Source organism: Dermacentor silvarum, chromosome 8, assembly GCF_013339745.2.
Source record: "Dermacentor silvarum isolate Dsil-2018 chromosome 8, BIME_Dsil_1.4, whole genome shotgun sequence".
NCBI lineage: Eukaryota > Metazoa > Arthropoda > Arachnida > Ixodida > Ixodidae > Dermacentor > Dermacentor silvarum.
The window spans coordinates 171,083,869-171,096,892 of NC_051161.1; the positions used below are offsets into that span (position 1 = coordinate 171,083,869).

Consider the following 13,024-nt stretch of genomic DNA (forward strand, 5'->3'; position numbering starts at 1 on the left):
GAGGGGCTGTGTACCTTACCTTCAGTGTGAATTGCAAAAACAAAGAAATGTAATTCTACTAGGGAACACATACGAGCGCGGCGACGATGTTACCGTGTTGGAACTTTAGACGCAACCTCACTGCAGCGACGACCACGGTAGAAATGCGCTTGGAGTGCCCATATAATTGCTATCACAATCAAAGGAAATACCTCTTACTTAGTTACCTGTTATTTTGTCAGAGACAACCACTTTTGAAAGCATCACTGGTGAAAGCATTCTCACGTTCCAAAAATACTCATTTTACGGGTGGTCAGCCCGCCGGGGCAGACAACAGTAAAGGAAACGAGCCCGCGTGCTCTGATAACCCGTTCTTCGCGAACACACTCGGTTCGACCAGGCTGGCGCACCTTCCGTTACCGTCACTACGTCACACTAACTGAAAATGGCGCACATGCGTTCTTGCTTCTGCAAAAAGGGAACGCAATAAATATCCTATAGCGCATTCGATTATCCTTTCTTTAATAAAGCCGGTGGGCCGGCAATATCTGTGTGTTTCCCAAGACTATAGAAGGGCAAGAGGGGACGGAACGGCAGTGGTCCTCCACGCGAACCGTGCCGTGGCTACCGATCTTGAGATAAAGGCAGACGACGAGCGAGTACAAAGTGCATCCACCGCAAGTACGAAGTGCGCTCGTGCCTGTGCCGGAGTTCGTGATCATGTGCGAGCCTCACGCAAGACATTGACCCTACCTTAAAACATCCTCATTCTCAATTGCAATATTTTGAATTTTGAATGGTTTTATATGCTTTGCAGATGCAATAGTTGCCTTCGAATCCGAAAGGAATTTCGGACATTTTGTAATAGAGTAATAAATTTGCCGAGTTTCTTACTCCATTCCGAAACAACGCACCACCAGACGCTTTTAAAACCAAATATGCGCGTAAAGTAAAATTTACCTTTGAAAGAGGGGTCCTTCTCCCATTCCTTCTTATATGTACGGCTGTATTTCGCCCACTTGCCCATGCCTAGTTTTGACAACGGTTTTCTTACTGAACCACGCGTGAAGCCGCAGCAGATGGCGCCGAAACCAAAACAGAAAGAGAGCTTAGCCTGGAAAGACGTGTGAACAGGGCAGCGATGACTTAACGCCATCCACTCAGCGCCGACATTGCCTAAAAACACACCCTTGCCTACATAACTTTTTAGCAGCAATGAGCTCTGGGTTTTCATAAACCGGCGTTCCCAAATTTTGTCAGTGCTGACGTGGTCCCCGGGACCCGGAAGTCCTTAATACAAAAATAGCCCAAATATAGGTGGTATTCACACGTAAGCAACACTGTGATCCCGTGCAGCATGACCGGAAGGGCTCAGGCCGGCGCGGCGAGCTTTCCGCTTCCGGCCGCCATATCCTTGGGGGAATGCTTTCGTTTCGTGGTGCTTTGAAGTGCAGCAGCAGGCATTGCAATCTCAAGGACCTCGGCAATCATTTTAATCATGGTTAATTGCGCTGTGTTCGGATGCAACAACGAGTCGCGGCGGAAAACTGTCTCTGGTGAGAACACGAAGAAGCTTAGTTTTTTTTCTGTGCCGAATGTTGTTCGTTGGCAATGCAGCCAGACCTTAGAGATCTCAACGAAGCGTCGAGCGGAATGGTTTCGTCGCCTCTACCGGGGTGACATTAATACAGACGCTACCCACTACAAAGTCTGCAGCGAGCACTTCGTTTCTGGTGAGTGCATATTTGTCGTTCTGCTACAAATTACGCAGCGCGAATTTGAAGGGTAGGGCTTGCACGTGGTCGATGCTAGTAATGCTGTAGCGTATGTGGTTAGCATAACGTTTGAAGGCTTGCTTTAGGTAGTGAACTGTAGTAAAAGACAACACGGTGGTTGCTACTCTGCCGCCTTCTCCTGTTCCCTTTCACTCAAACTGAGTTGCACTAAATGCCAAGACACCCGCCGTGGTGGCTTAGCGGCTAGAGCGTTGCGCAGCTAAGCGCGATTTCGCGGTACGAAATCCCGGCCACGCCAGCCGCATTTTGATGGGATGGGGTGAACCGCAAAAACGCCCGTGTACCGTGTATTGGGTGCACGTTAAAGAACCCCAGGTGGTCAGAATCATTCCGGAGTCCCCCGCTGCGACGTGCCTCGAAGTGGTTCAGAAGTACTGTAGATTGGGCAAGTTGGTGCATCGTATTCTGTCACCTGTTCCCTTTTTTCCTTCATACTCAAACTGAGTTGCGCTAAAGCAAGAACTCGAAGTGGTCTTGGCATGTAAAACCCCAGAAATTAACTAATGCTATGACATCATGCCTGTTCGTGTTTATGATGCTGGCGTAATTGTTCCGGAAACGAGCGAAGCCTGTCGTACTGCTGATTCTGCTGTTTGAAGTTATTTTGCCCGAGAGCCCTTAGCACACTGCGTGATTTTTTGTGTAAAAGCTGGTTGTCGTGCAGTTGTGGCCTCAAGTAATGGCTAGACTTCTTGCTACTGCAACCAGTGGCTATTCTTGTTAGAAATGCGTCAGTTTTCAAGGAACTTGTTTTGTTGTGCAAACGCAGTCTCGTTCATACTTGCAGGCAGGCCATCCTACTTAATGGATCTGACGAACCCGGACTGGGCGCCAAGCTTGCACCTAGGGTATGACACAAAGTCAACAACTCGATCTGAAGAAAGGTATGTATGTATGTGCTCTTTCTGGTAGCGCACAGCAAACCCAGACTTTAAAAATAGCTGAAACCTAAGAGGTGCTGGCGGACACTGTGTTGATACAGCAGCTACGTAGTATAAGTTACATAGTCATCAAGTAATGCATTCCAATCAGTTACTTCCAAGTTAGCATTATTTTGAGAATAGTTGTGTCTGCAGAGAGTAGGCGGGTTTCAGTTTCCAAGAGAATACAAATTTGTGAGAACTGGTGCCAGCACTGTGACAAATAGCAAGCAGTTGTAGAGGTAGAATCATCAATGCAAGTAGTGGTAATGAGTACAACGTAGACATTTTTACAGAGAGGTACATTTTATTTCAGGCACCAGCGACGTTGCAAGAGGGCTGCGACTCCAAAGGTGGTCCAAAAGGCCGATAGCAGAGTGCTGCGACCCTTGACTACAATGTTGAATGCACAGCAGAGTGCTGTGAACAGTACTGTCACAAGTAAAATGGCTGATTCATACAAGGGGAATATTTCCTTTAATGACATTCAGCGTCTTAACATCTTTGTTTTTATGCAGGCACACCACTTGCAAGTCCCATTGCAGTACAAAATGACCAAGGCAATGAGTCACATATGTCTCATTGCACAATAAATGATTCAGGTCAGTGCCCTGTGTAAGCTGTTCATTTAGACTGGACATAACATTACAGCGTGCTTGTAATGGAATTATTATTGTTCCCTATGCTCTTTGAGTTTGCATGCAGTTAATTGTTGCATGATTAGTCTTTCTGTCAAGAACAACCTCACTGCAGGTGGCCCATCATCTACCCCATTTCTTGCATTTCTTTGAGTTTGCATGCAGTTAATTGTTGCATGATTAGTCTTTCTGTCAAGAACAACCTCACTGCAGGTGGCCCATCATCTACCCCATTTCTTGCAGTAAGCAGTGTCGCATATCCGACGGTCGCCCAGCATGACCTATTGGGTGCTTCTCTTTCTGGAGCTGTAGGCGCCTTATTGTGTGTATACAGGATATGTGCAGTTTTGATGCGCCCGAGTTGTTGCAGAAACAAGGTTGATGGTTGTGAAATGCCAATGATAACACTTTAATGCAGGCCCAACAATGCTGCAACAAGTACCAGCTGCAACTGTACCACAAGATGCTGATACTGCAGCTGACATATTTCGTGAGTGATCTTTGTTTGCACAGTTGCAAAGGGCCTGAGCACCTTAAGAACACAATTTAAATGACTGTTAATGGCTCACCGCAGACCCACCATCCATGCCATCACCTGAGGTAGGCAGGGCCCCAGTCTCAGCTGAAACTGGTTCTACTGCTGGAGCTGCAGTGGATGGCGCATCCTGTGAGTACTGCATTCATGCAATTGCAGCAAACCAGAGGTTTTCAGCAACATGCTGAGTCCAAGTGTTACATTCTTGCATTATTTATTTATTTATCAGATGTGAAGTTCTCTGAGGCTGGTGTTCAAGCCACCACTTCGACGGCTGAAGCTTCAGTGAACACCACGTCATGTAAGTACAGTGGCACATATCTCATAGCAGCCTGCACCTGAATATGACACGCGTAGTAATGTATTGTCTGTATGTTTCTTTCAGTGCTAAAGGACGCTGAAACCCAAACAGATATCACAAGCAGTGCATTAAACAGCTTCGAAGGCGACAACCAGGCCCTACGTGCAGAGGTAAACGAAGTGAAGGGCTCTTTGCGTAGACTTCAGTTGTCTAAAGCTTCATTGGAGCAAGACTACAACCGTGTAAAATTTTACACTGGCCTACCAAGCTACACAGTTTTGATAGCGCTGTTCGCGCTTCTCGAGAGTGGTGTGTCGCACAGCGCAAACAATGTGCTTACTAAGTTCGAAGAGCTTGTGCTCACACTTGTGAGGCTGCGACTAGGAGTGCCCTTGCAGGACCTGGCGTATAGATTTGAGGTAAGTGGACTGGTGGAATTTGTATTGTTGCGAGCACTTATTTACAGTTGGCATCACGTATATGTTATAATACTCTCGTGGGCTAACATTTGGTGGCAAGATGGCCCTGTTTGCTTTATAATAGTGACTGGCTTTATCTTTCAGGTCAGCCAAGCCACAGCAACACGAGTAGTCAACCGGTGGATTGCGGCCATGCATGTACGACTAAAACAGCTGGTGGACTGGCCCAGTCATGAACAATTGCAGCAGACCATGCCAATGGCCTTCAGAAAAGCATTTGGCACGAGTGTGGTAGTCATTATAGACTGCTTCGAGATATTCATTGAGCGCCCTTCGTCAATGCTCCCTAGGTCACAGACGTGGTCGCGGTATAAGCACCACAACACGGCAAAATATCTGATAGGAATAGCACCTCAGGGAGCAATCACTTTCATTTCCAAAGGGTGGGGAGGCAGGACAAGCGACAAGCTTATAACAGAGTCGAGTGGAATGTTGAACCACCTTCTCCCAGGTGACACGGTGCTCGCCGACAGAGGATTCACGATTGGTGATGCCGTAGGCATTCATCGTGCACGCCTTGAGGTTCCTGCATTCACAAGGGGGCAAACCTCAGCTATCAGCCTGGGAGGTTGAAAAAACTAGGAAAATTGCGAATGTGCGCATCCACGTGGAACGTGTGATAGGTTTGCTGAGGCGAAAGTACAAAATTCTTTCAAGCACCATCCCTATTGATCTGCTAGCAGTGCGAAGCGAGGACACTCTAACACAACTTGACAAAATTGTTGCGGTGTGTGCTGCGCTGATAAATCTGAGCAAATCGGTTGTGCCTGTTGACTGATCTGGATGCGCCAAATCTAAATTTTACTTAAAGGGGTTGAGACACCAAATTTTGAGGGTATAAAAGGCCTGCTGCAGGCTTCCTCTGTATGAAAGGACACTCAACATGAAGTGTTCGACACAGCAAACGTGTTAAATATATTTTAATTTGCTTCCAAAGAGTGCCTAAATGCTCGTTCTCGCGATCGAGACCCATCGCTAGCGCGATTAACACCGACGTCACTGTGTTGGAAGCGTAACGTGTTTTAGTGACGTCATACCACATTAGAGCGACGTACGATGAGCGGTGACCCACAGCACGGGGCAAGCCTCGAGTCTAGAGTGCAGTATAAGCTGCATCGGACGAAGACGCAGTCGGAATCGGAGCTGCCGCAGCTAGCGATGGCAACTGTCGGCGTGGGTTTGTTTGCTTGCACTGGTACAAAACGTGTGTGCGAGAGCAGACGATGCAGCAGTGCGTGCGTCACAGCCTTGTGGGCCCACGTGACCAAGCTTCCTAGCCAGTGACGTCACTGTCCAACTCGGCGCCGAGAAACCGAAATTGGTGCACATAAATAATGCTATATTAAATTATTTACCGAGAATATATGATCCTTCCAGCGTGTATTATGCTTTATGGAGCAATAAGAAACGTTTGAAACAAACAACGCGCAAGCCACAAATTTGATGTCTCAACCCCTTTAAATGAAGGGGCCCTGCCACACCTAAGGATCTGCCATGTACTGCAACGGAAACAACTGCTGGTGTAATGAAGCAGAGGCCGCCCCTGTGTATGTGCCAACTGAAGAGGAAGATGAAGTATCGTGCCGTGATCGCGAGCCCCGTGCTACGAAAAGCCCTTGCAGTGCCTACCTTTACGTAACGTTATTGCAACGTTATCGGCAACAATAAACCTCGTCGCACTGGAAATAAAGTTAATCTTTCCACCTAAATTTGTCTTGCACAAGTTCACTTTTCGTTCCTTGAAATCCGCTCCTACCCTAATCCACCATGTTTTGCCATGTGCATTACATGCCGAGCCCATTATGTCAAAGAACCCCAGCGACCCAACGTGTGCAGCACTCATGCTAGAGAAAACACTGCAATAGAAACAAAACTGCTGCGAATGAAAAATACCTGCTGTCATCCAAAGATTCCACATTTATTAGACTGCTCCTTCATAATGTACTTCGCTATGTAAAATTCAGTGATAAGGTGAACAGTTTGATGACTCTGTTCAGTTTCCCCTTGTATGCAGCAATATTTTGTAAGGCTAATTTCACAGAACAAGTTCACTAGGTCCTTTCATGTGTGCACTTACATTACCTATAACAGGACTACAAATATGCATATTTATCACTTTCGGGGTTTGCAACCCTTGCAGAACCAAGCCTTCGCTTTCGGAGGGCGCTTCAAGTTGGCACACTGAAAGTGAAACCATTTACCCTCACAGTCTGGGCCACTGCATTCTACCATGTCTCCAGACTCTGGACCACCGCAATAACAGAAATGCAGTGCTCCGTCATCAGAAGAGTCTTCAGGCCCATTTTTGTTCTCTGAAGATGTTGTCCAGGTCTTAAATAACAACTCTGGCAACAGGACTATCTTGAAAAAATCCCTACTCCTGTTCACGACCCCTTGACAAAATTCGGCATCCAGGAAGATTCTTTCAAGATGGCTATCTGCTGGTGTCCACACAAAAAAGTCGCAATAGCTGCGCTGGCAAACAAAAAGCTGCATTTGTATTTGCGTGTAGTAAGCATGTTGTCGTTTCAGCTTTAGTGTATTATCACTAGCAGCAACTTCTAAGCAGCCACTTTTCTGGGTCACAACGTCCTTTACACAAGCAGCTGAATATGGGCACTTAATTTCTAAAACGCCATCTTGGCAGCAGGCACAAGAAATCAGGCCATCTGGGCTTGCTGCCATGTGGGGCTCATGTGAACTAATATGCAATCCAGACTTGTTGCAAACAAACTCTTTGTGCTGGCTGGATGCTTCAGCAACGTATTGGTTCCTGGCAGTGTCCTCCTTGCGCAGACCCCAATTAGTTGCAGCAGAAGAAAACTTGCTCTCCTCCGGGTAGCAGATCTTCTTAACCAGGCTCACAGATGGCTGAGTCAAGGTCGTTCGACAAGCTGCGTGGGCTGTCGATGCTGTGACCCGGCCTGCTCTGAAGGCGAACCACGTTGGTGAGGCCGACTGACCTCTCGTTGCCGCTTCCACATCTTTACAGACCTGCATTTTCAATACAATGACTTTTCACACTAATTCAATGTACATGATCACAAAACTGCACTTAGCTAGCAGCAACCATGCAGGTTGGGCAATGTAAACACTGGTAGTTTCAAGCTTTTAGCAGTGCCTTGTCTGTCATGCAACATGTAGTTACTTTATATCAATAAAGCTATCCTTCAATGGAAATATAAATACCTTTGGCTCTACAACATACGCCTGGGCAAACATTTCGCACTCCTCCAGCATCGCATCCCTTGACAATGGCTTGTCTCTTGCCAAGTGTCCGAGAAGAGCAGTGGAGTGCTTCACTTGCACAGGAATGAACTCCTCGCAATAGTCCTTTTTCAGTGCCAACACTGCAGAATATTTGCCAGCCTTCTTAATTCTGTCGAGAAAGCCCTTCCATTCGCACTGTGAAGGCCTCTCAATAGTGGTGGCTGGTTTCTTTTTGGATGATGATCGATGTCCATCTAGCCGCCTTTTCTTGGTGGTAGCTGACGCAAAGTCGATGTGTGCAAGTGGCGCACAAGGCACAGTACTTGAGTATGGAGGCAGCCATGCATTTTCCTTATCAGTGCAAGCCTGACCATCACGAAAGTTTGAAGCTGCTTCTAAATAGAAGAGCAGTGCACCAATGTGTGAGCAGGCTTCGCCGAGACCCGCCATACACGTGCAGTGTGCAGCTTTGACCATTCCATCCTGCTTGACAAGAAGCCATGGCTCGAGTGGCTGAGTGGAAATTGCCTGGGAGTGGTTTACCTGCAAACGGAGGAAGTGATCTATTTAGCTGCTGGTTCTATGCATGCTGAGAACACAGGTTGCCCCACTGCACAAAAAGCAAGGCGAGTTACTAAATCAGCAGTGAGTGAAACTAATGTAGGTGTATCCATGCAAGCAAAACACCAGCGAGTGGTTTTTATGCTTGCACAATCGAATCGCAACTGCGCATACGTATGCAAAGCTCGCGGCCTCGCTGGTAGCGATAATTTGTAGAACGTAGTAAACGCTTGGGCAGGTGACGGGAATTTGCAAAAAAAAAAAAAGGAAGGGGGGGGGAGAGGGGCTGGAGCAAGGTGAACCGTTGGAAGTAGCCGCTAAACAGCAAGTGTTTCTAAAGGTGCAGCATGGTGGTAGCTGACTTATTGCGTACAAACGATTTTCTTTGGTATCGTTTTCGCTCCCTTAACTCCGGAAGGCACTGCGTTGCTGGACGCTGCGCTGCGCGAAAGCCTACTTCTGAAATTTTCATCTACTATGAAGGAGCAACGGTACATAAACGATGAAAAAAGTGCCGCTCGCTGGCAGTAACTTGAGAAAGTGCTACGATGTTTTGCTGCGCAGCGAAACATTCCGAACACGAATCACACTACTGTCACACACATTGGCAAGTATTACCCGTTAGCGTTACAATTCGACCCGGTAATACAAAGACCAACTAGCTGATGTAGCGTTTTAGATTGTCTTACCTTCGTGCGCACAATGACGTGCTCGCCGTGTCTTCTCAGCTGGGGTTCTTGAACAAAGCCGCTGGTCAAATAGTTGTGCGACTCCAGGGATTTTCTTGCTTTCAGCTGTTCGTGAGTTATGAAGCTTGTAGCGTGCACAAGGTAGTCCTTAATATCAGAAAGTTCTACCTTGGGTACGAGCGCGAGATCAAATGACGCCTCTTTGCCAGTAAGCATAAGTGGATCGACGCCACCGCAAAGCTCCACTTTCTCGACGTAGCGCACCTTCGCACCGGACTCTAAATTCTGCGCGTACGTGCTTAAGTGCATTAATGAGGGGCTGGCATTCATGCTTGCAAAGTTGCAAGAGATAGGCACTTTAGTGACTCCTCCTAAAGTAAAAAAAACACACACATCGTCAGCGCTTCAACAGCGGAGATAGGCTTTGTTGACACCGGCTCCCCAAAAATATGGCGGTTTCATAGTGGCCAACGCAGCTTGTGCCCTTTCCGCTACAGCGCCCGCCAGACTGCTCTTCCGTGACGTCACGTGAATACCACCTATAGCCATGTAGCCAAGTCGGAATTTTCGACGCCAAGCCGCGTATAAAGTAGCCCAATTTTGCTATTAGAGAGTTTTAGAATAGGGGCCCCAAAGAAATAGCGTCGACACCACTGCGCATGCGCGAGACGCTAACTGCGTTTATGTTTTGCGTTGGGCACACTATTTCGCCGATTTAGCGGGAGCCCCAAAAGCACCCCCAAAAGTTTTGCGTCAACAAACATGGCGGCACCCATCGAAGCGGCGGCTCTCCGAGTACCAAACTCGGCTTGATTCGTGGTAACGCGTGAAGTTCGTAAGCTAGGAGAAGTGACTGCGGTTATCGCTTCCTCTCAACTAACGTGTGTAATGAAGATTGATTCATTAGACGCCGCTGATTCTGAATTCGATTGTCGACTTCATGGCTCGTAGGCTTAACGTGGATTAGCTTGGCTGGTGAAGGCACGTCAAGTTGGTTACTCAAAATTAGGCGCAATAAATCGCTTGCTGCTAATAGAATAACATCTTAATTGCAATTAAACGCAAAATCACGAAAGTCAAAATTACTCTTCCTATCATAAAATGGTACAGTTTATTTTAATATTTATAATAGTTTTTCTTTGACACCGTAGTGGCGCTGCAAGCGCGAGACGCTATTCGCAAACGCACAGCCCTATTCTAAAACTCATCACTCTTGCGTGCCCCAACACTAACACCCGCAAAGCTCTTTGGGGCCCCAAACTTTTGGGGCCCCTATTCTAACTCTCTCTATTAATAGCCCAATCTGGCAACCCTACCAACAGGCGGTGTGTGGAAAACGTGGTGCCGTCCAAGAAATAAAAAAGAAAAAAATTAAGGCGTACGATAACTTTTTTTCCATGAACAGCTTCCCATACTTGTTCTATATTTATAATTAAGAAAGTTTTATTTATTCGGGCCAAGTAACTGTTAGAATCAGAAAATAAAATAGGTACTGTAGCGAAGAAGAGACGCTAGTGGGTTCAACGCTACTGGATCAAAACGCTAGTGGGTCGAGCGCTCTTGATCGGCAACGGCTCTCGTGCTTGAAAGCTGTTACTGCGCTGACCGTTGACGTTGCGCTGCTCCAAGCTCTGCCGAATAAACACCTTTAGAATTGGTGGAGGTGCGGGGTCACCTCAGTATATCATCCTGGAACTCCGATCCCGTACCCTAGCAAAATTGGTCCAATTTGGCAAAATAGCCAAATTGGGCTACTTTTTACGCGGCTTGGCGTCGAAAATTCCGACTTGGCTACATGGCTATATCTGGGCTATTTTTGTATTAAGGACTTCCGGGTCCCGGGGACCACGTCAGCACTGACAAAATTTGGGAACGCCGGTTTATGAAAACCCAGAGCTCATTGCTGCTAAAAAGTTATGTAGGCAAGGGTGTGTTTTTAGGCAATGTCGGCGCTGAGTGGATGGCGTTAAGTCATCGCTGCCCTGTTTACACGTCTTTCCAGGCTAAGCTCTCTTTCTGCTTTGGTTTCGGCGCCATCTGCTGCGGCTTCACGCGTGGTTCAGTAAGAAAACCGTTGTCAAAACTAGGCATGGGAAAGTGGGCGAAATACAGCCGTACATATAAGACGGAATGGGAGAAGGACCCCTCTTTCAAAGGTAAATTTTACTTTACGCGCATATTTGGTTTTAAAAGCGTCTGGTGGTGCGTTGTTTCGGAATGGAGTAAGAAACTCGGCAAATTTCTTACTCTATTACAAAATGTCCGAAATTCATTTCGCATTCGAAGGCAACTATTGCATCTGCAAGCATATAAAACCATTCAAAATTTAAAATATTGCAATTGAGAATGAGGATGTTTTAAGGTAGGGTCAATATCTTGCGTGAGGCTCCCACATGATCACGAACTCCGGCACAGGCACGAGCGCACTTCGTACTTGCGGTGGATGCACTTTGTACTCGCTCGTCGTCTGCCGTTATCTCAAGATCGGTAGCCACGGCACGGTGCGCGTGGAGGACCACTGCCGTTCCGTCCCCTCTTGCCCTTCTATAGTCTTGGGAAACACACAGATATTGCCGGCCCACCGGCTTTATTAAAGAAAGGATAATCGAATGCGCTATAGGATATTTATTGCGTTCCCTTTTTGCAGAAGCAAGAACGCACGTGCGCCATTTTCAGTTAGTGTGACGTAGTGACGGTAACGGAAGGTGCGCCAGCCTGGTCGAACCGAGTGTGTTCGCGAAGAACGGGTTATCAGAGTACGCGGGCTCGTTTCCTCTACTGTTGTCTGCCCCGGCGGGCTGACCACCCGTAAAATGAGTATTTTTGGAACATGAGAATGCTTTCACCAGTGATGCTTTCAAAAGTGGTTGTCTTTGACAAAATAACAGGTAACTAAGCAAGAGGTATTTCCTTTGATTGTGATAGCAATTATATGGGCACTCCAAGCGCATTTCTACCGTGGTCGTCGCTGCAGTGAGGTTGCGTCTAAAGTTCCAACACGGTAACATCGTCGCCGCGCTCGTATGTGTTCCCTAGTAGAATTACATTTCTTTGTTTTGCAATTCACACTGAAGGTAAGGTACACAGCCCCTCTCGGAAATATTGCAACATACGCATTCGTGCCTGCATTCACAGAAACTTACGCTTCAGATTGCACGAAATTTGCCAGGGACTCCCTGCTTAAAAATTGCGCAGTTCAACGCTTCGATACTATAGTACCATCTGGGTTATTGCCAGCGCCGTAATCCAGGTGGCAATTGAAACTGTAAACTTTAATTCCTCTCTTCTTCTATGGGCCAGCAGGTCGTTCCGTTTTTGCACTAATGCAGTCACAAATGTCCCTTCTTCGCACAAAGAAAATGCGAGAAGGTTTCAAGTTTTCTCCAGAGTCCAGTGTGCCTCTAAGCAGCAGCATTTGCTAACTCAGCGTCAAGCTGCTTTCGAGAAAAAGAAATACAAAATTGAGAAAGAGAGAGAGCGGGATAGAAATAACATGCTTATTTTATTAATCAAGCTTAGGAAAGGCATCACTATTCTAAAATGCATTGAGCTCGGGCCGCCTCTTGGGCATTCGATCGCGACCAGCCGAAGCTGATCCTAGAGGCTGGAGCTGGCAGTATTTTGCCCGACACTTATAGAAAATTGCCTCGAGTAAAGCGAGGCGTGAACTAAAGTTAGCTCAGAACGTGACTCAGTAAATACTGATAGCGTCATGAATCAATCGGAAACGAAATCCTTCGGCTGGTTGTAACAATAAGTGGTGTCCAAATCCACGTCTGAGTGGCAGCTCTCACTATAATTCTTTACGCAGATCTTGAGGCCACTGTTGTGCTGGTTGCATGAGGCGGAAGTAATTTCGGAGCCGGAAATACGCGGTGAACCATCTGCACTATCTATAAGACACCTGCAGAACATC

General features: G+C 47.0%; 2 protein-coding genes across 4 annotated transcripts; one reads left to right on the forward strand and one right to left on the reverse strand.

The window, feature by feature from the left end:
• The first annotated feature begins 1,345 nt into the window (after window positions 1–1,345).
• Window positions 1,346–6,410, forward strand: LOC119461837 (uncharacterized). 2 transcript variants are annotated; one of them, XM_049672741.1, is made up of 9 exons: window positions 1,349–1,712; window positions 2,563–2,659; window positions 3,012–3,136; window positions 3,214–3,297; window positions 3,752–3,823; window positions 3,908–4,000; window positions 4,098–4,169; window positions 4,254–4,588; window positions 4,733–6,410. In XM_049672741.1, exons 1-9 carry the CDS (start codon window positions 1,478–1,480, stop codon window positions 5,219–5,221), a joined length of 1,602 nt encoding a protein of 533 aa, XP_049528698.1. In that variant the 5' UTR covers window positions 1,349–1,477; the 3' UTR covers window positions 5,222–6,410. The 2 variants fall into 2 exon arrangements, with proteins under 2 accessions (XP_049528697.1, XP_049528698.1); XM_049672740.1 differs by having other exon boundaries at window positions 1,346–1,712; window positions 4,254–6,410.
• Window positions 6,411–6,545: 135 nt separating this feature from the next.
• LOC119462580 (uncharacterized) lies at window positions 6,546–9,645 on the reverse strand. 2 transcript variants are annotated; one of them, XM_049672739.1, is made up of 3 exons: window positions 9,109–9,645; window positions 8,275–8,401; window positions 6,546–7,642 (listed from the first exon to the last, which is right to left on the reverse strand). In XM_049672739.1, the coding sequence occupies exons 1-3, from the start codon at window positions 9,436–9,438 to the stop codon at window positions 7,635–7,637; spliced, it is 465 nt and encodes a 154-aa protein (XP_049528696.1). In that variant the 5' UTR covers window positions 9,439–9,645; the 3' UTR covers window positions 6,546–7,634. The 2 variants fall into 2 exon arrangements, with proteins under 2 accessions (XP_049528696.1, XP_049528695.1); XM_049672738.1 differs by having other exon boundaries at window positions 7,838–8,401; window positions 9,109–9,641.
• Window positions 9,646–13,024: the final 3,379 nt, after the last annotated feature.